The 20597-nt window shown below is 55.9% G+C and overlaps 1 protein-coding gene across 8 annotated transcripts; it reads right to left on the minus strand.

The window, feature by feature from the left end:
* Positions 1 to 3984: 3984 nt before the first annotated feature.
* Positions 3985 to 20040, minus strand: DEF8 (differentially expressed in FDCP 8 homolog). 8 transcript variants are annotated; one of them, XM_082607888.1, is made up of 12 exons: positions 19956 to 20040; positions 14776 to 14909; positions 14051 to 14148; positions 12543 to 12692; positions 11464 to 11605; positions 10083 to 10247; positions 9390 to 9517; positions 9131 to 9244; positions 8197 to 8277; positions 7505 to 7594; positions 7294 to 7403; positions 3987 to 6196 (listed from the first exon to the last, which is right to left on the minus strand). In XM_082607888.1, the coding sequence occupies exons 2-12, from the start codon at positions 14897 to 14899 to the stop codon at positions 6094 to 6096; spliced, it is 1305 nt and encodes a 434-aa protein (XP_082464014.1). In that variant the 5' UTR covers positions 14900 to 14909; positions 19956 to 20040; the 3' UTR covers positions 3987 to 6093. The 8 variants fall into 8 exon arrangements, 6 of the variants coding, with proteins under 6 accessions (XP_082464016.1, XP_082464017.1, XP_082464018.1 ...); XM_082607887.1 differs by having other exon boundaries at positions 3988 to 6196; positions 7505 to 7645; XR_014292259.1 differs by having other exon boundaries at positions 6080 to 6196; positions 8197 to 8368.
* Positions 20041 to 20597: the final 557 nt, after the last annotated feature.

The raw sequence follows: 20597 nt of genomic DNA on the forward strand, positions 1-20597 counted from the left end.
AGATCAGGGAGTTTTGGAGAAAGTACAGCATCATGGATGCTGTGGACAACATTGCAGTAGCTTGGGAGGAGCTCAGGCCAGCAACAATGAACAGCGTGTGGAAGAAGATTTGGCCCGAGTGTGTTCAGTTCCGGAGTGTTTGCCAAACAGACAACATTGCCCAGCTTCAGCAAAATATCGTGACCCTTGCCAAGAGTGTGGCGCTCGGAGAGGTGGGAGAAGCTGACGTGGAACAGCTGCTGCAGTCCCACGAGGAGGGTCTCTCAAATGAGGAGCTGATGCAGCTGGAGCAGGAACCGGCAAGAGAGGAGGAGGAGGGTGAAGAGGCTGCACCTGCCCTGCGCCAACTAACCACACGGGAGCTGTCAGCAGCCTTCTCACATTTTGAGGCCGGCTTGCAGGTCCTTACCAGTAACAGCCCTGATGATGCGTGGAACCTGAAAGTTACGAGAGCAATCAATGATGCAATAAGCTGCTACAGGGACCTGTACAGTGAGAAGGAGTGGCGCTCAAAGCAGCTCTCCTAGGCGACTCAGGGTGCGTGACCAGACGCAACGGGGTGACCTCCTGGGTGAGGCCCAACCACGCCTCTGCTTTCAGGTGTTTAACATCCCTGGAAACCCTGCTTCTGGTATTTTCATTTTGACACTTAAGAGCATCCGTTATGGCATTAAAATTTTACTTAGATATGTGCTTTAAGAAGATTGAATGAAAGAAAATCCAGGAAAAGTTATTTAAAACAAACTACAAGGAGACTAGCCCTGGTAGACATTAAAACACACTATAAAACCTCTGTGATTGAATCAGGGAGGTATTCAGACCTGTAGGATACAATAGAAAGTCCAGAAATAGATACAAATAGGCTTTTGTTTTTTTTTAAATAGCCCAGGACAGCTGGTTAAAATTTGGCAAAAGATAGTTAATTCATAACTCACAGCATACACAAGAATAAACAAACAGATGAGGGATCTAAATGGAAAAAATGAAACAAGTACTACAAAACACATGGATGAATGTCTTTGACGTGGGTGTTGGGGAAGATTTTCTAGGACTCAAAATCCAGAGGAGATTTAAGATTAATCAGTTTAACCATATGAAAAGGTAACAAAACTTTTCTATGAGGATAAAACACTACAAACAAGGTCAAAGGCAAATGACACACTGGAAGAAAATTTCTCACAGATAATGGGCTAATACCCCTGATAAGTGAAGGACTGTTAAAGATTGAGAATACCAAAAATCCAATAGAAAAGTGGGCAAAAGATAGAATTCATAAATAAGTAAACTAGATCCTGAAACATAAGCTTGACCTCACTCAAGAGAAATGCAAGTGAAAGCTACACAGATACCATTTCTCATCATTCAATAATCAAAAAGTGTGACTGCACATTCTCTTGGGGTGGCTGTGGCATTACTGGCACCCTCATTCATTGCTGGTGAGAGTGCAGGTTTGCACATCCCTTACCGAGGGGCATTGAACACTAGTAAAAACATATATTTCTTTTGATTTAGCAATCCCACTTGTAGGATTATACCCTAAAGATACACTGACAACAAAAGAAAATATATGTGCACAGATTATTTGTTGCAGCCTTGTTTGTAACTGCAAAAGCTACGGAACAGCCTGAAGAGTCTCAAGTGAAATAGTCATATAAAATGGCACTTCCACACGGTGGAACGTAAGCCAGTTGTAGATGATGATAGCTGCCGTAGTAGTAGAATAAAGAAGAACTCAGCTGATGTGGTTTTCAGGATATATTAGTAATTGAAAGAAAGCAACACCCAAGAGTAGAGTGTGCTACCTTTTGTGGAAGAAAGAAGGGGAAATAAAATACACACGTGCTTACTCTTGTACGAAAAGAAACCCAGGAAGGAGAAATCGGAGACTAAAGAGATTGGTTATGGGGGTGGGGCGGAGATGTAACTTTTGTACCTTTTGGGAAGTTCTGATTGGGGAACCATGTTAATATATTGCACAAAAAAAGTAAACAAGGGTAGGGAAATAAAACACTGGAGTATATGAACGGAACTGTATTGCGCACGAATTGCATATCCACAACAAGGGGGAGAAACACCGAAGTGAATTTTAAACACCTTATTTTGACTTATGCCCTCAGACGAGAGACAAAAAAGAACCTAAAGAAATACTAAACGCTTGTTAGCAGCCTTGTTTTTCACCAGCATAGGTGAGCAATGCCAAAGGTGCTTTGTGTGTACTCTAGGATTGAGTAAATAAGTATATTATGGATAATGGAGCCAGGTTTCTCACTGTCAAGGGAATTGCAAATATGAAGAAGGGAAAGAATGACTCTTGTGTTGTTTTGAAGTTGGAAGTATCGGTGTAAACTCATGGTTTTTAATATGTTTATAAACCAATAAGGAAATGGACATGGGGTACTATTTCCTACCCCAGCCATGAGTGTAACCAACGACCACATCTTGTTTCCTGAGTGCCATGCTCCACCAGAAGGTTCTGGGGCTCCTCAGAAACATGACTGGTTCCAGGGCTGGGACTGGGGTAATTACAGAATAAGCCTGGAATACCTTGCTATACTGGAAAGGAAGCAAATGCCTAAAGAATGCCAGGAACGTGTCAAAAGGACACAGGAGACGGGGACCAAAGCATCTCCAGGAGTAGGACAGATGACACACTACAGACACAGCATCACATCTGTGAAAATGCCACCAAAAGTGCAAAGCCCAAATCCAATCAGAAAAACCCACACTGAAGGAAAGTTTTCAGAATAATTAGCCTGTGCTTTTCTTTTTCTTTTTTTTTTTTTTTTAATTAATTTATTTGGCTGCATTGGGTCTTTGTTGCTGCGAATGGGCTTTCTCTAGTTGCGGCCAGCGGGGGCTCCTCTTCCTTGCGGTGCGCGGGCTTCTCATTGCGGTGGCTTCTCTTGTTGCAGGACACGGGCTCTAGGCACACAGGCTTCAGTTGTTGTGCTGCCACAGTAGCAGCAGTTGTGGCTCGCAGACTCAGTAGTTGTGGCTCGCGGGCTCTAGAGCGCAGGCTCAGTACTTGTGGCTCGCGGGCTCTAGAGCGCAGGCTCAGTAATTGTGGCGCACGGGCTTCGTTGCTCCGCGGCATGTGGGAGCTTCCCGGACCAGGGCTCGAACCCGTGTCCCCTGCATTGGCAGGCAGATTCTTAACCACTGAGCCACCAGGGACTTCCCTAGCCTGTGGTTTTCAATGTCAGTGTCATGAACCCTTCCAGATTAAAGGCTAAAACGACATGGCAACTGAATGGCAAAATCTGAATACGGTTTGTTGTAGGTTTTACGGTCCCAAATCAATGTCAACTTCCTGATGTTATGACCGCACTACAGCCGTGTAAGGCAACGTCCTTGTTTGGGAGTAACACACGAGTTACTTAGAGGCAAAGGGGCAACTTAACTGCCAGATGGTTCACGGGAGTGTGGAGAAAGGATGAAGCAAACGGGGCAAGACGTTAACATTGATGGAACCCAGGAGGTGGGTACCTGGGAGTGTTTCTGCAACACTTCTGTAAGCCTAAATTTGTCAAAATTAAAAGGTTAAAAGAAAGTACTCTTTCATACCTGAAGGGGGTGGGTGGAGGCTGCATCCTGTGATGCCCACATGCAGCCTTACCTGTTTGAAGCTGGGGGCGCCAGCACCAGGCCCACGGACCCCCTCTCACGCCTTTCCCCCACCCTCTGCCTGTGCCCCCATCGAGCTCTCAGGTCTCCTGGGCCATAGGGCTGCTGTCCACCAGCCTGTCTGGATGCAGCTGGATAAAGGCACCTTCTCAAGCACATTCCTGATGTTTTCTTTGAGATCCTGGTCAAAACCAGGGCTCATCTCTCTAGAGAAGTGTACATACAGAGGTCTGAATGTAATTTGGGAGGGGGTGTAGGGTTCTCCTGAAGTCCAAGGGCCCTGTCAGTGGGCCCAGCTTGCGAAGACGCGAGAGGCTCCCAGGTGCTAGACCTGGGACCTGTGTTAACGAGTCTTTCCACCGGGACGGCTGTGCAGAGATGTGTCTTCTACTCACTGAGCATTCTCCGTGTGCCGGGCTGTGCCCGGTGCTTCCTGGCACCCAAACAGCCCCACCAGGGATGTGTTTTAGTGCCTCTTAGAGGGGTCAGCACACTGAGGCCTAGGCACGATGCCCAGATTACAGTCGACCCCGTTGGATGGGGAGGGCTGTGGGCTGTGACTAAACCTGTTTTTGATTCGTATGTCAAGCAAACCCTGCCCTGTCCCCAGCTCAGCACACACACCACGGTCTGGAGAACACAGATTTAGTGAGACGGGCTGCAGCGCATTACACAGCCCTCCTGGGAGGGCCTGCCCATGCTAACTGGTTCCTTGGTGGGTTCTTGCTACCATGAGCTGGACTCACAAAGACCCACACGTGATTCTGTTGAAAGAATTTGTCATCCAGGAGGGGGAGACGGGGCAGAGGTAATGGGGGTAGTTTGAAAAAAAAAAAAAAAAAAAGAGCCAACTTTGCCCAACCAATGGCAGTCCAGGAACGTTTCTTGTGGACACAGTGATTGTAACTGGAATAACGTGCTGATTACACGGGAAATTCAGGGACAGCCAATATCCCTATGACAGAAATGCGACGCTGCGGTGAGACGTGTGCAGATCTGGGGTGTAGGAAGAGGGCATTTAGCCTTTAACCCCCGCTCAACCCCGAGAAGAAAGGGGTCCCGATGGGGGCCAGCCTCCCACTGTGCTCAGCACAGATGGAGGGGATCGCCTAAAGCCACCGGACAGAGCTTCCCTGGGGTGCAGAGGGGTGAGGAGGGGGTGGCGCTGTCTTTACCCACCGCCCGCGTCGGCCCGCCAGCTAGCTAGGCTGGCCTTTCTGCTGGCCGAGCCTCTGCTCGGGCTTCCCAGTCAAAGGTGATGGACGCCCCGGTGGCTGTGTCCCCTGCCCACCGCCCACCACCTGTGCATCAACAGTCAGCGCACTCCAGGGCGGAGAGGAGGGCAGGAAGAACTGCGCAGCCGTATCCTGAGACGTCCTCTTCCCACGGGCCTTCCCCTGGACGGCAGGGTCTCCCAAGGGTCCCCACAAACGCAGCTCCCCCACTGGATAGCTGGGGGTCAGTCCTGCATCCCGGGCTCCCTCTGCTGGAGCAAAGGTTTCCGGTGCCTGACCTCAGGCCCCCAAACAGAAGGCCCCCGGGCGGGGTCTCCAAGGCCTCTGCAGGCAGGCACCGTGGTGGCAGGACGCAGCTGCCCGTCACACGGGGTCCCGAGCCTGCTGTCACCAGCCCTCTCACCTAACCCTGACCTCCCCGGGGGCACAGTCCCTGCTCCACACCTGGAAGCCGGGCAGCCTCTTTGGGTGGGACCCCCTGCCCCCCAGCTTGGAGCACCAGGGTGAGCTGGGCTGGGCCAAGGCAGGAGCGGCGCCCAGTCCGCCCAGCGGTGACAGCTAGACGGCCCCTTCCTTCCACGTTGTGTACAAAAAGCCAGTAACCCGTGGACCGGCCCGCCAGAGGAGGACCCAGAGAGAGAAGCCTGGTGGGAGGCAGGGGCAGGGCCCTTGGGAGATAGTTAGGAACAGCCCCAGCCAGGGACAACCAGAGGTCCCCAGAGAGACAAGGGGCTGGGGGAGGGAGCCTCCACGTAGAACCCAAACCATCCACCGCAGATAAAACTCAGGCCAAGGCTGAGTGTGTAGCTGGCATCCTCAGTCTTGTCGGCCACTCCCCGGAAGCCCTCCAGGATTTCCAGGGTGGCCCAGGCCCAGCAGCCTTGGTCCCAAGGGTGTGGGGGGCTCTTGGCCAAGGGGAGATGAGAAGAATCCCTTCCCCACTCCCCTCCCCTTAGAGCTCTGCAGTTCGGGGAGGGGGTGCACATCCTGGCCCACACAGCAGCCGGAAAACAGCCAGGCATGGCTGCCCCAAGTCCCGGTAAGCGCTAGGGGATGGTGGTCCTTGTGGTGCCCCACGAGGCCAGTCATCCCCCAGAGCTTACCATCATCCCCGAGGTGCTGGGAAGAGGTCCAGGGGCTGTAGCCTAGGTTCTCCAGAGCACAAGAAACGCCTTGACTTTGACAACGACCGGCAGGGCGGGCCCCAGACAGGCCCACGAGGGGTTCCGTTGCTCTAGGCGTCCACGTCTGGACCAGGCTCCTGGAGGAGTGACTGCTTCCGCAAGCTAAGGCGGGCACACCTAGGGCACGTGGTGGAATTGTCGTAGTAGCAGTCCCTGGGGGCAGGGAGACAGGGTCAGCCCGGGAAGGGGCACGGCTCTCTGCATGTAGACTTCTACCACCGAGTCTTCACAAGGTCCTTAAGTCATGTCCCAGTATCCCCCCGGACGGACGCGGAAACTGAAGCAGAGTTTCTCCCAAAGGGTCAGTGCAGAAGGCTGCACCCAGGCATGCCCGCCAGTCCTGCTGTCCTGTCCCTGTATGCGGGCCCTTCCTAACGGCTCCACACGTATTGCCTGTGGCCCTGTGATGGGGAGGGTTCTGCTCAGAGCTCAGTGACCCCCGACCTGTGCCCACTGCCGTGCAGAGCCTCCACTCAGGGCTCTGTGGAGGTGCACACGGTCCCCACGGCAGTTTAAATGTTTGAAGGGGGCGTAGCAGTATTGCACAGGACAGACACCATGCAAACTGCCAGCTCGAGGGAGCTCACGGTTTTAACAACAGCTTCTGCTATACTCACTGCAACCGCAAGCCCAGCTCTGCAGACCTGTGAGGTCGGCGGTGGCTCTGAGGAACACAAGTGCCAGGAAAAACCAGTGTGGACTGAAACGGGTGGCGGGGTCCCATCTGAGCCCAGTGTAAGAAGCCGTGTGGGCCCAGCAGGCGCACGCCTATGGGTAACTGTGCTTAATGAATTCAAATATCTTTCTTCTGATTTATGTGTATCATTCTTCTAAACATCCACAAGTCTTTAGGACATAAATGCTTAAGTTGTTTGAACCTGAGTACTTAATAAACAAAAATGTTAGGTATTTCTCGCGGCCTAGGGAATGTTTGAAAACAAATCACAAGAGCTGAGAAGTTTCGGAAGCCCTGGCCTCAGCTAAACCTCAGTCCCGGTGGAGGAGGGAAGCCAGTCGCATACGTGCGCACCCGCGGGGTCTGGGCTGCGCACCCCTCCCCAGCCCACGGGGGCTTCTTCCCAGCAGAACTTCAGCTGAGTCTCACCATCAGGGTCTAAGTCCACATCTCAGGATCAAGGCAAAGAGAACTGAAACCAGGCGGCGAAGATCAAGCCCCAGTGTCTCCCTCCCTCCCTCCCTCTCCCCGCGTCTATCAGAGGGGGTCGGGGGTCAGGGTCTCGAGCACCGACCTGTGGAAGACGGCGGAGCAGTCGGCGCACACCGACGTGTGGCTGTCGAAGGGGAATAGCACGTCGCCCTCTCTGCAGAGCTCACACACAAAGCCCTTGGCCTGGCACCGCTGGCGGCGAGGCGGGATGGTCAGTGCCCGCTCCCAGGGTGGAGGGCCCATCCGCCAGAGCCGCCCCCCGCCCTCCCCAGCTGGCCCGCGGGGGGACCCACCTCGCAGTCCAGCTTGATGTGCTTGGCGAACAGCGTGTGGGTCTCCGCCAGCGAGCAGCCCAGGCGGCCCGTGCGCGCGTCCAGCAGGTCCTGCACGGAGTACATCTCATCGCTCTCCACAAAGTGCTGCCGATGCTGGAGCTGCGGGCCCGGCCAGCGTGACGCCAGGGCCCTCGCCCTGCCCACACCCCGGCGCGCCGGAAGCTGGGCCCCCTTCCCCACTGTATCTCGTCCACACACCTCGCCACACCCCGACACGCTGCTTCCTCCTTTTCCTGTCTGCCCAGCCCGAAGGGCACCGCTCTGCCCCCCGCCCCCTGGGACCCAGACACTGCCTGCCTGCAGCAGGCACCCAGTGAGTATTTGCAGGACAAGTAAACAGGTGAGCCTTGAAAAGTGTTTTGTGGTCCGCCCTTCCTGGGCTGGCCCGTGCCTGGTCCACTCCATGGAGACTCCCATGAAGGCTGCAGGATGAGACCCGCGCCTCTCAGCGCCCCTCACGTGGATGGAATCAGAGCAGGTTTTTGTGGGTACAATGCCTGTTTGCTTACGGCAGACCTAGTGTTCCCGGGGACAGTATGGAGACCTTCTGCTAACAGTACAACACACGCAAGGCATCAAGCCATCCCCCCACGGCCCTGGTCTGTTTCCCCCCCACCCTCCCCCCCAACCCCCGGGGCAGGCGGGCTGACCTGCAGGAGCAGGCGAGCCGCCATGGCCTCCCTGCAGGTGATGAAATACGGCTTCATGAGCAAGATATCCTGGCGCAGCTTCTGTGGACGAGAGGGGCCGGTGGGCATCCCTGGTGGGGGCAGGGGCTGTGCCTGGCGTGTCTGTGGGGGCGGGGCTGGCCCTGCTCTGGCTCTGTAGGAAGTCATGTCACCTTACGCTCTGGGTCAGTAGGGGACAGGAGGTACCTTCCCGTCCCCCAGCGCGGCCCCGGATCTGAGCGCTCCAGCCAAGCTCAAGTTCAAGCCACAGCTTCCCGGCCAGGCAGGACCCTGAGGTTCCTTTGTCCGCAGTCTCTCCCCCGAGCCCAGCTCCACACGTGCACACACACCTCGGGCGCATCTGAGCTTGCCTCCATCGACGGAGACTGACCAGTCAAACCCCTCCTCAGCCCGGGATCTCGGCAGCTCAGCCCGCCGTGCCTCAGCCCGCTCCCCTTCGAGCCCCACCCCTCTCAGCACCAGCCTGAGGCACCCTCACCTGCCCGTGCCCCACCCCGGCCTCCTGCTGAGTGGCCCCCACCACTCTCAGGTGCGTCCAGCACCTGAGCACACAGACGTGGTTAAGTGGAGAATACACACTGGGACGCAAAGACTAGTGCAAGAAAGAGAAACAGTGCGGTTTGTCTCCATAATGTCCTCCAATAGGCTGGGTTAGATAAACTACATCACTGAAATGAACTTCACCTGCTTCTCATTTTCTAATGTGACTACTAGAAAAATTCAAATTGCCTCTGATCCTTGCGTTGTATCTCATATTGTGGCTGGACAGTTGCTTCAGCGACTTTAACTTAAAGGGCAGGGGCGGGGCCCAGCTAAGCAGGCGGCATCTCTCCGCGCCACCACCCCCGGGCGGAGCAGGGTCGCCGCCCCACGCCCGCCCCCTCCCCAGCCTCACCCGGATCTCCACCAGCTCCTCCACGTAGTTGAACAGCAGAGGGTTGATCTCCCGGAGCCGGAGCACGGGCCTCGACACCATCAGCGCCAGGTAGCGCATGCTGCCGCGGGACACCTGCGGGGGGCGGGAAGGCGGCACCTCGGGCGCGCCGCCCCCAGCCACGCCCCAGCCACGCCCCCTCCCACCCCAATCCCCAGCGGCCGAGGGCTGTACCCCAGGGCCGTGCCCCTCGCTCCACCTCGCTGCGCTCCCCGCCCACCTTGCGCGGCTCGAAGTCCCAGTTGTGTACCACGCGCGCTGGGATGACAGCCAGGTCGTTCCAGTGGCAGTGGCTGCAGTAGTACTGGCCGGTGTAGTCGCACTGCCGGGCCTCGCTGGGCACGCCCCCTGTGGAGAGGGAAAGCGTTACACAGTCTGCGAGACCTGCGAGGTCCCTCCCCCAGCCCCGCCCACGGCACACAGGACGAGGACCAGCGGGGCCAAGGGTTCCACCCTCCACACCCGACTCATCGTCTTCTAGGCCACCCTGCTTCCCTGTTTCTCGCCAGTAAAATGGGACAATAGTAGAACTCCCGCCAGGCGACTGCCAGAGGCAGTATGTTTCTCGGAAGAAGGCCGGATACACAGCCTGTGGAGGACGGCTGCGGGATTTCCCCATCGAGGTGGGTTTTCTGTGACAATGGGGCCACACCTGGGAGGCTGAGTGCAGCCCAGCCCTGCAGGGACTCCTAGGGGACCCACGTTGCAACCTCACCCTGCCCGGGTGGGAAGTGAAAAGGAACCCATAGCAGCCCCTTGTCGCTTCCCCAGGAAAGGAGCAGGACTCGCTCCACCGGCGTCACGCTACCCTTAGCCATTGCACGCACCCAACTTCCTCATACAGCTGTTGGCAGGGCTCCTGGCCCAGGCAGCTGCCCTCGGCCCTGTGCCCTGCTCTCCCCGGGGCACTCACGCAGAGAGATGGGTGCCCGGCACTCAGCACAGCGGTAATCCTGGCTGTCCAGCCCTGCCTCGGGGCAGATGTTCAGCTCATACTCGGCCTGGTGGCTGACTTTGGACCGCACACAGGGCTTGGAGATGAGGTTCAAACACTTGCTGTGGCAGCGGTAATAACACCCTGGTTGGGGGCCCAACAACGTGCCTCTTAGAAGGGTGGTCACCCTGCAGCCCGGGCTGACCTTCAGCTGCCGGGACCCCCAGGGGCCTCCACTCCAATTCCCAGACCAACGCAAGAGCCCCTCCAGGCACCACTGCAGGTTCCCAAATGTCAAAGGTCCCTTCAGTCCCCACCCAAGTCTTGCCCTGAAGGTACGTGCAGACCTTTCCCCCCAGCTCCATACTCAAAGGGCCAGAGGCCTGCCTGCCATTCCCATCTGGGTGCCTAAAGGGCTCAAACCCAAGCTGTCTGAGTGGAATCCAGCTCTTCCTTACCAATCCCGCCCCAGTCTTCCCAGCTCAGGTTTCAGTGCCTCCATCTTTCCACCTACTGAGGCGTCATCCCAGTCCTTCAGCTAGTGCTGCACTTGGCCCCTTCTCATCCGAATGCCCCACCCTAGTCACAGTCCATCACTTTCCCTCCTTCAGGCCACGCTCAGCTCAGCAGCCGGAGTTAAAACCTAAGTATGTCCTGCACTCACCCGTGGCCCCAGTGCACTTACGCAAAAGGCTCTAGCCACCTCTGAGCCCACCTCTACCATGCCCCCTCCCCGACACGGTGCTCCAGCCACACTGCTCTCTGCTCCTCCTCGAAGACACCGGACACACACTGACCACAGGGCCTTTGCACAGACAGCTCCCCTGAAGAAATGTTCCTTCCTAGATATACTCCTGGTGTGCCCCCAACCTCCAAGTTTTTTATTAAATGTCACATGATGCCTTTTCATTTCACCCTAACGTAGCACCCATCCCCCTCCCCAACACATGCTAGTCCCTTTCCTTATTCTTGTTTACTATATGTCTAACATACCATTTATTTATTTGATTTTTCATCCAGAACAGCACCTCCAATGGAATTTTCTGCAGTGATGGAAACGTCCTGTCTGCACTGTCCAACGGGTGGCCACCAGCCTCATGTGGCTATTGTGTACTTGGAATGTGCATGGTACAACTGAGCAACTAGTTATTTACTTTGATTAACTGAAATTCGAATAGCCACGCATGGCTAGTGGATGTGAGCCTGGTGAAGGCAGGCATCTGGGTCTTTCATCCCTCGCTCTACCTCCCATCCCCCCCACGCCTCAGGGCTCAGTAAATACCAAAAACACCGCAGAGAATTCCCCCTCCCCTGGGGCCTGGAGTGCCAGGCCAGAAGGAGCAGTCCGGTCTCGGCCCACCTGTGCAGGTGTACCAGGTCTGAATGAGCCCCCAGATGACGGTGTGACACTTGTCACAGGTTTGCTTCACACTCTTGCTCTTCTCCTTGTAGAAGCGGTGCTCGAGAAGGACTCGGATGTTGGGCTCATCCTCACTGGGGTCCTGGGGAGGGGGCCAGGGAGGGTCACAGGTGAGCCAGGTGGCAGCTCTTTTCCCGTCACACGAGCCCCTTGACTACGCCCCCCAGGTACCACGTGTAGCAGAGGTTGTGAAATTTACCCCAGTGCCACAGCCCTTCCCTTACAACAGAACACAGTGACTGGTCAGGCCAGGACCACCCAGGTTACAGACCACCTTTGTACCTAGGTGCTGCCCCGGCGGCACGTGAGCAGGAGTGAAAGGGCCTTTGCTGCCCTGCCCACATTGTGTTTGCTGGCTGGGTGCAGACCCAGAGGCGGGGGGGGGCTGTCATGGACTTGCCAGGGGCTGGCAGAGCACCGAGAAAGGAGGACCTGGGGTCTCCGACACCAACAGCTGCCAGATGGGCCCTGGGCCACCTACAACATTCCCATATGAGTAAAATTACACAACCAGTTCCTTTAAGCCACTGTACTTTGGGGCGTCTTAGCTCGTGCCATGGCCTTACCTATATTCTAATGAACATTCCACTTTCTATATTTCCAGGGACTCAGGAACCGGTGCAGGGATGCGGTGGGGCCCCAGCCAAACAGGGCATAGTCTCAAGGACTACATGACGGACCCCTGTGGCGTCTGGCTTCCAGGATCCGCGAGCCCTTCTGCTGTCACCTTCGGCAGACCACCCCCTCCTCTGGGTCATGTGGTTCAAGGTGGGATTAACTTACCCACTTGCTCCAGTGGGTGGACACATGACCCAGGATTGCGGTCACCATCAGACTAGTAGAGAAACAGGCTGCACCTGGGGTGAGGGCCCATCTCTGTCCCGCCTGCCTGGGTAGCTTCAGCCAGTCAGGTGCGGAGGGTGGAACCTCAGCCCCTCTGCCCCCGAGGCGGCCCGGCCTCCGGACGTGCGTGCCCCAGCCCAGCTCCAGCCGCCTGGTCGGGGGCGGCCGGCACCCACCTTCAGCTCCTGGAGCTTCAGCCGGAGGTGGATGAGCCTCACCACGGCGTCCTTCTGCTTCTCCGACTGCTCCGGCAGCTCCAGGATGACCCGCTTGCATTCCTGGATGGCCTGCCGCAGCTGCTGGACGTCAGAGGCCAGGAACAGGCCCTGCTCGGGTGGAGGTGGGGGGGGCGGGTTTGGGGACAGTGACAGTCAGATGCCCCCTGCGTGCTCTCCCTTCTGGCCGGGCCCAGCCTCATAGGCAGCTAGGCCCAGAGAAGACCTCCCTGAGCCCTGCTTGCCCGGGTGGCCCAGGTGGCCAAGGACTTGCTCAAGACCCGGGAACCCGGGCAGCAGAGGCAGGAGCCACACCACACCACCTGCCCCCTCTCTGGACCTGTCCACCCATGGACCTCTAGAGACCTAATTCAGGATGTTTTTCAAAACACAACTTCCCTCTTTTAGAAATCCAATTGCTTTTCTGGCTATGCTATTTCGCTTACTTCTACAGAACTTCCTCTTGGATGAAAGCAGGGAAATGACACTCGTCTGTCGACAAGGAGAGGAAGTGGCCTCTGGTTCGGTCACCAAGCTCAGAGACACCCCGGGCACCCACCCGCCCCTGGCCCCAGCACCTCACAGGTGGACCGGGGGCGGGGCCCAACAAAGCCCCTAGACTCCGGGGCAGGGAGACAGGCCAGGTCTCAGAGCTGGGGCTGATCTCGCCCCAGGAGAGCAGTGTCACTGCCCTCAGGAGCCATGTTCCTCCCCCCATACACTGAGCCTCCAGGCAAAGAGGAGGTGACACTTCTCTTGGAAACCAGTGTGTGGCCCGTAGGAGGGGCTCAGAAATGTTATAATAAAGATGCAAAACACATAAATGAAATAGGTATCTGTAGCAACAAAGTGCAAAGCTTAAAGGCCACATGAACAACAAAAATGAACAGCAAAAGAGAACTGGGGTCTCCAGGTGAATTTTTAAAAACCATATTTGAATGTTACTATAACGTTTCTCTCAAAAGTTGGAGATAGTTTGCATAAAACGGGAAGATTTTCAAACTTTAAAAAAAAAGTATTAGAGCCCTTTTATTAAAAAACAAACAAAAAACAAACAAGAAACAGCAAGGTTTCCATGGAACAAAATATAGCACAGACAAGAGCGGCCCTGCCTAGCTGAGTGGGCAGCGGGTGTGGGCAGGGGGCTTCCCCTCTCCCGCCCTCTCCCTCACCCTACAGCGTGACTGTAGGATTCGTGGGACTCCAGGTGGAATTAACTCTCACATCTGCTTCAAGGACCCGGGTGCGGAGGGGAGGGAACGGCGCTCAGGAGAACAGCAGCCCAGGCTCCCAACCCCAGGTCCGGCCCGCCCCACAGGCCCACAAACACGTTTTGGGGGTGGGAGCCAGGTGTCACATGGGCCTCAGATTCCAGGCCCAGGAGCCCCTGCTGAGGTGGGCATGGCCGGCTCCTCGTGCTTTGGGGGCTCACCTCGTCCCCCTCCCTGCCCGCAGACCCTGAACCTTACCACAGGGCGGGCGAAGTGGTCCTCGGATAGGCCTAGATCCATCACGCGCTCAGGACAGCGGAACTCTGGCTCTCCCGGGGGCAGCTCGGGCAGGGCCTCTGGGGAGGGCGGCAGAGAGACGAGTCAGCCTGCCACCCCCAGGAGGAAGCTGTGGAGCCCACGGGAGGCGAGGGAAGCAGGGCCCTGCCCTGGCATCAGCCCTGTTTGCATTTGCAAAGGAACCTGTGCAGACAGGAGAGTGCCGTGCAAAAACAGTAAATATCACAGCAACATGCCGATTTCTAAGGCCCATGCCTCGTGTGTACATCTGCGGGCTCGAGAAGGGCCGCTGGAGCGCTACACACCATAACACGTGAAACCCCGTGTGGACACCGGCCACCTCTGCACACACGCCCCCGGGGCCCCCGGCAGCCCGTTGGCTCCATCCGCAGTCTCGGGGCTCACATCCTGCTGACCTCTCACCCTCCAGATCTTGGCGCTGAGTTCACGCCCCAAGCGTTCTCCAAGTGAGCACCCGCTGTGCGCTGGGCCCTGGGACACAGCAGTGACAAGACAGGCACACATCCCTGCCCTGGGGAGTGTTCATTCCCCAGGGGATGCAACAGGGGTTAAGCGGGTTGTGCTGCAGAGAAGAGGGGGCCCCCGCGTGTCCACGGGAGGAACCCTGTAGGGGGGCGCCGGCGTGACGGGCTCAGACCACCCGCACAGCAGCCCCCAGCACCCACCTTCAGGAGCGGCCTGCAGGGCCTCCCTGCCGGGCCCCTGCTCATGCTGCCAGGGCCCGAGCTGCTTGTTGAAAGGATTGAGGTGGACCTGCCGGAACCGGGCGAGCTTCTCGTCATCTTCCATAGCACCCCACCTGCGGGCGGGCGGGGCAGAGGTGGGCGTCTGGCTCCCGGGCTTGCCGCGGTCCCCTCCCCTTTCTGAGTGCCTGGGGCTTCGGAGGGGAGGCCTGGCCCCTCCCCCTTCCCCAGGAGGGTCCGGGCCAAACATCCCCACACCACGGCCTCCCCCTTCAGACCCTCCCCAAACCAGCCGAGCCCCCTCACCCCGGCGCCCACTGCTGGAACCCCCTCAGAAAGAGCAGTGATGTCCAAGCCGCTGATGGGGCAGGCAGGGCCAGGAGGGCGTGCCCAGCCAGACCTCCAGCACGGGCCCTTTGATCCCACCTGCCTCACTTGCCCTGGTAGAGCCATGCCCTCCCTGTCCACCGAGGAGCCAAAGTTGTGCGGCGCCCAGGATCACACCTGCCAGGACTCCGTTCCTCCCTTCTGGCCCTGGACCCAAGGTCCTTTCCAGTCAGAGCATCCAGAACCCGCCCTCCCCGCCCCCCCCCCCCCAGCAGAAGGGTCAGTGCTGATGCCAGGGCTCAGGCCTGCTCTGCCCCCTGCAGTGTGGCCTTGGGCAGGGCCCACCTCCCGGTGCCCCACGGGGAGGGCCCACGAACGCCGTGTAGTCACCGTGTGGGCCAGGCTGGCGCTGCACCGATGCCCCATGCGGCCCAGCCCCACACCTCGGGACCCAAGGAAACAGGCAGGAAGTGCCTGGTTCACAGCCTGGCACTGCTTTCCCCTGCCCAGAGCTCAGCAAACCGCGAACACACGGGGCTGGTGCTCCTGAGACAGAGGAAGGGACCTTGGTGGGTTTCCCTCCCAGGTCCCCCCACTTAACTAGCGGGTCCACATCCCCCAGCCTCTCTCTGCTTCAGGGCCAAATGAGTTCACAGAAGGTTGGACAGATGTTTGTTAAAACTTTGTAGTAAGGGCATGGATGTTGGTTCTGCTTTCCTTATACCTGGTTACCATCTGAAATAATTTGTTATTATACAAGGCAATCCTATGACTCCTATCTGCCCTCCACCCCATGAAAGGAGAACTGAGCCAGAGTGGATGGCCCAGGGCCACCCCACCCAGTGCTGCCCTGTACCTGGGCAGGGACTCTCACACACACCCTGGGGCCTCACCTGCCTCTCTGGTCTCTGTGGTGGGATGTGGGTTGGAAGTTCCAGCCTGGTGGAACCTGGCACCCATTGACTAGCTGCCCCTAGGTCAAAACAGGGCGGGACACAGAGGCCATGGGCCCAAGTCACAGTCTCCCTTATGACCTGATGTCTCTGGGCAGCTCACACAGGGTGCTCAGGCCCTGATGCCCAGCACCACCCCAGATGGCAAGGGCCACAGTGCCCTAGGAAGCCCCCGGAGCGCAGGGGAGATCCAGCTGTTCACTAACAAGTGAGATCCATATTCACTAACCCCTTCTTCCGGAGGGGTGAGGAAGCCCTGAGCTGTTCACCCCCAGGCTTCATTCAGGTGAGACAGAAATAAACTTCGGTTTAAACAACGGTTACCGGGAGGAGTTCTGTCTCTTGCAGCCAAAACAGATCCTGACTGATCACCCTAACAGCCTTGTGGTCAGCAGACAAATTGGCCCTATTCAAATCCCAGCTCTGTCAGCTCCAGCTGTGTGACCTCGGGCAAATGCCTAAAGCTTTCTGTGCTTTTGAGTTCTCATGTTTCAAGTGGGAATAATACTAGTACCCACTGTGTAGAGTTAAAGATTAGTGAATACAAAGTTCTGACTACCTTGGCCAGAAATAAACACCAGCTGCAACTTATCCTTAGCACCGTTACATTAAGAATCAGACAGGCCTGAGTTAATGCTGCCTCTCCCAGTGAAGAGCATTTTCTTGCCCATAAATAAGGGAGCACGCCTGCCTCCTGGGGCGGGGTGGGAGGGGGGTGAGGATTAAGCACTTGTGCATGGCAGTTAAGCCTGTAACCCACAGTCGCTGCAGAGCAAACTGTCTCTGACATCACTTGATGATCAGCCCACCCCCAAGAGACTGGAGGGTCAGGAGCCACCCCAGGGGTCTCTCCCCCAAAACCTCCCAGCGTTTTAAAAGATGGTCAGAGCCACTATGGAGCACAGTATGGAGGTTCCTCAAAAAACTAGAAATAGAGTTGCCATAAGATCCTACAATCCCACTCCTGGGCATATATCTGGAGGAAACCATAATTCAAAAAGATACATGCATCCCTATGTTCACAGCAGCACCATGCACAGTAGCTAACACACGGAAACAACCTAAATATCCACTGACAGACGAATGGATAAAGAAGATGTGGTACATATATATAATGGAATACTACTCAGCCATAAAAAGGAATGAAATTAGGTCATTTGTAGAGACGTGGATGGACCTAGAGTCTGTCATACAGAGCGAAGCCAGAAAGAGAAAAACAAATACTGTACACTAACGCATATACGTGGAATCTAGAAAAACGGTACAGATGAACCTTTGTAGGGCAGGAATAGAGATGCAGACATACAGAATGGATGTGTGGACACGGGGAGGGGAAGGGAATGGTAGGATGAATTGGGAGATTAGGTTTGACATGAATACTGTGTGTAAAATAGATAGCTAGTGGGAACCTGCAGGATAGCACAGGGAGCTCAGTTCGGTGCTCTGTGACGACCTAGATGAGGGGGAGATGGAAGGGAGGTCCGAGAGGGAGGGGATATAGGTGTACATAGAGCTGATTCACGTCATTGTACAGCAGAAACTAGCACAACACTATAAAGCAATTTTACTCCAATTAAAAGAAAAAAAAAAGAGTCTGAAAGTGGAGACTCCCTCCCTCAGGAGGTATTTCCTGTAACCCCTTCACCTCACCTCTCAGGTTTCTGGCATCCCACCCAACCCCACCCTTTCTCTCTTTACCTCTGCAGCCTGGATGCTGTGGCTCAACCAGTAGATAACCCTGTCCTGTCCCCAGGGAATTGCAAAAGCATTTTTATTTTCACCCATCTATTGGACCACAGGGTGATATTTTACTTTTTTAGACTCAAACGGAATTTGTCTGGTGACGCCTGAGCATGGGAAACATACAGCACTTAAGAGGATGTGACAACATGGGTGTGTGTTGTAAACACGGCTGTGTCTTCATTAATGTACTTTAATGTCCTACTTTGTCCTTTATTTCCTAAAGAGTGTACATGAGAAATGAACTCAGCAAGAACTGGAAATAAAGAAATCACTTTTAAATCTCAAAAAAAAAAAGAATGAAATAATGCCATTTGTAGCAACATGGATGGACCTAGAGATTATCATACTAAGTGAAATAAGTCAGAAAGAGAAAGACAAATACCATATGATATCACTTATATGTGGAATCTAAAATATGACACAAATGAACTTATCTACGAAACAGAAACAGACTCACAAACATAGAGAACAGACTTGTGGTTGCCAAGGGGGAAGGAATGGGGGGTTGGATTGGGCGTTTGGGGTCAGCAGATGCAAACTATTATATACAGAATGGATAAACAATAAGGTCCTACTGTATAGCACAGGGAACTATATTCCACATCCTGTAATAAACCATAATGGGCAAGAATATGAAGAAGAATATATCTATCTACATCTATATATTTAACCGAATCACTTTGCTGTACACCAGAAACTAACAGAACGTTGTAACTCAACTGTACTTCAATTTAAAAAATAAATAAATAAATAAATAAATAAAAAGCACAGGTTCTCAGGCCCTACCTAGAAAAATAAATAAAATAAAATAAAATATGGCCGGAGGAGCTCAAAGGCAGGAACACCTCCACTCTTCCCAGCAGCCCTCCTTGGGCTACAGGCTCTCCTGGAGAAAGCATCTCTCATTAACCCCCTTATGGGCAGTGCCAGTCTCAGGCCTGGCAGAGAGGCTGCAGGTGAGTGAATGACTGGGCTCGCCTGACTTCTCTCAGCCCCAGTTTCTCTCCGGCCAAGTTGGAGGAGCGTATCTGGGGGTGTGGGAGGGGAGCTGCCGAGGGCAGACAGATGATGTCCCGACACAGGGGCCTGGCAGATGCAGTGCGCGGCAGCTGACTTTGAGGAAAGCGACAGCAACCCTCACCACCCCACCAGGTTCACCCCCCAGAGAGCTCTGCATCCGGAATTCAGGCTTGGCCTCAGAGAGGAGCACGCAGGAAGGCGGGCGCTGAGAGGCATGCAGGAAACCCGCTACCCCACTGTCTACCCTCCTCCAGAGGCCTCCTCTCACGGGGGCTGCGGACTCCACGGCTTTGCAATGAACGGAAAGCTCAGAACAAAGCCCAGGACCTCTCGCGGTCCGGAGGAACATGGGGCTGAAGCTCAGATGTGCCCGAAATAGCCTCTCCTGTTCTCGAGGAGGCACGGCCACCAAGAGGACCTGTTAGTTATCACCCCGGCTGCCACCAGAGGCCCCTGGACTTCTCCCCGGAGGGCGTAGGGCCGATGGTACATCCTAACTGCTCACACCTGGAAGGAGGCCCGCCAGGACCCCGCAGGGGCAGGGTTACTGTCCCTTGAAGGACTGTTCGCGGCTGAAGCTTAGCAGCAGCCACCCCGGCGTCTGGGAGACGCCGCCCCAAAACGGGCCTCCCCCACCTTCACCCACAACAACAACAACATACACTCTGGGGACCCTCGCTAACTGGCTCCGCACAGGGGCAGGTCTCTTCCACCACGCCCGCCCGTTTCATAGATGAGGAAACTGAGGCTCGGAGTGGTCCAGCCCCAGCGCAGGGCGGCACAGCCACGGCGACCCCTCGGGCCTCACGGATCCTACAGACAGCGACTGTCGACAGCCGGAAGCAGTGACAGTGTCATCTGCCGGGGGCCGCCTTCCCCGCTGAACCCTGCTCGAGTGGGTGGCGCGGCTGAGGTCTCCAAACCCCTCTGCCCCCAGGTGAGGACCCGCGGGTCTGAATCCTGCTCTGCGCCCGGGCCGGGGCCTCGGGCGGGTCCCTCGCCCCCTGCGCCGCGGGGTCCGCGTCGGGAGAGGGGGCTCTCCGAGCTCCGGGGCGCGGCGGCCCGAGCGTCCCCGTCTGCTCCACCCAGACCCCCGCCCGCGCCCGCTCCGCCGCTCACCTGACCGCCGCAGCCCTCGCTACATTGTGTGCGCCGGGCCGGCCTCGTTACATCGTATCCACCGCCGCCCTCGATACATTGTATCCGCCCCGCCCGCTGCTGCCTCCTGCGGCCGGGAGGCTCATAGCACAGGCGGCGTCTGCGCGTCCCGCCCCCGGCCCGGAGGCCTCCACCTCCCGCTCCAGGAAACGGGTGACACTTCATCCCAGCTTTTCAAGGCGGTGTGAAATAAAATTCATGTTTTATGGCAAGACAAGAAAATTTTAAACATAAAAATTTTCTCTGCCCTTTGGCCTCCTCTCTCCCCGCTGTGCATCTGTATCTGCGTTTATGCATCGATCAAACCTCCCCATCGGCAGAAGTGCCTGCTCAACCACAAGGAGCAACATTCTTCTGGCATCCACGACAGCTGCTTAAAAGATAGGGTTCCGGGATTTCCGTGGTGGTCCAGTGGATGAGACTCTGCCCTCCCAATGCAGGGGGCTCCCGTTCCATCCCTGGTCAGGGAACTAGATCCCACATGCCTCAACTAAGAGTCCGCATACCACAACAAAGACCCGGCACAGCCAAAATAAATAAATAAATATTTTTTAATCTTTTTTTTTTTTTTTTTTTTTTTGAGGTACGCGGGCCTCTCACTGT

This window comes from Mesoplodon mirus (genome assembly GCF_964341445.2).
Source record: "Mesoplodon mirus genome assembly, chromosome: 19".
Classification (NCBI taxonomy): domain Eukaryota; kingdom Metazoa; phylum Chordata; class Mammalia; order Artiodactyla; family Ziphiidae; genus Mesoplodon; species Mesoplodon mirus.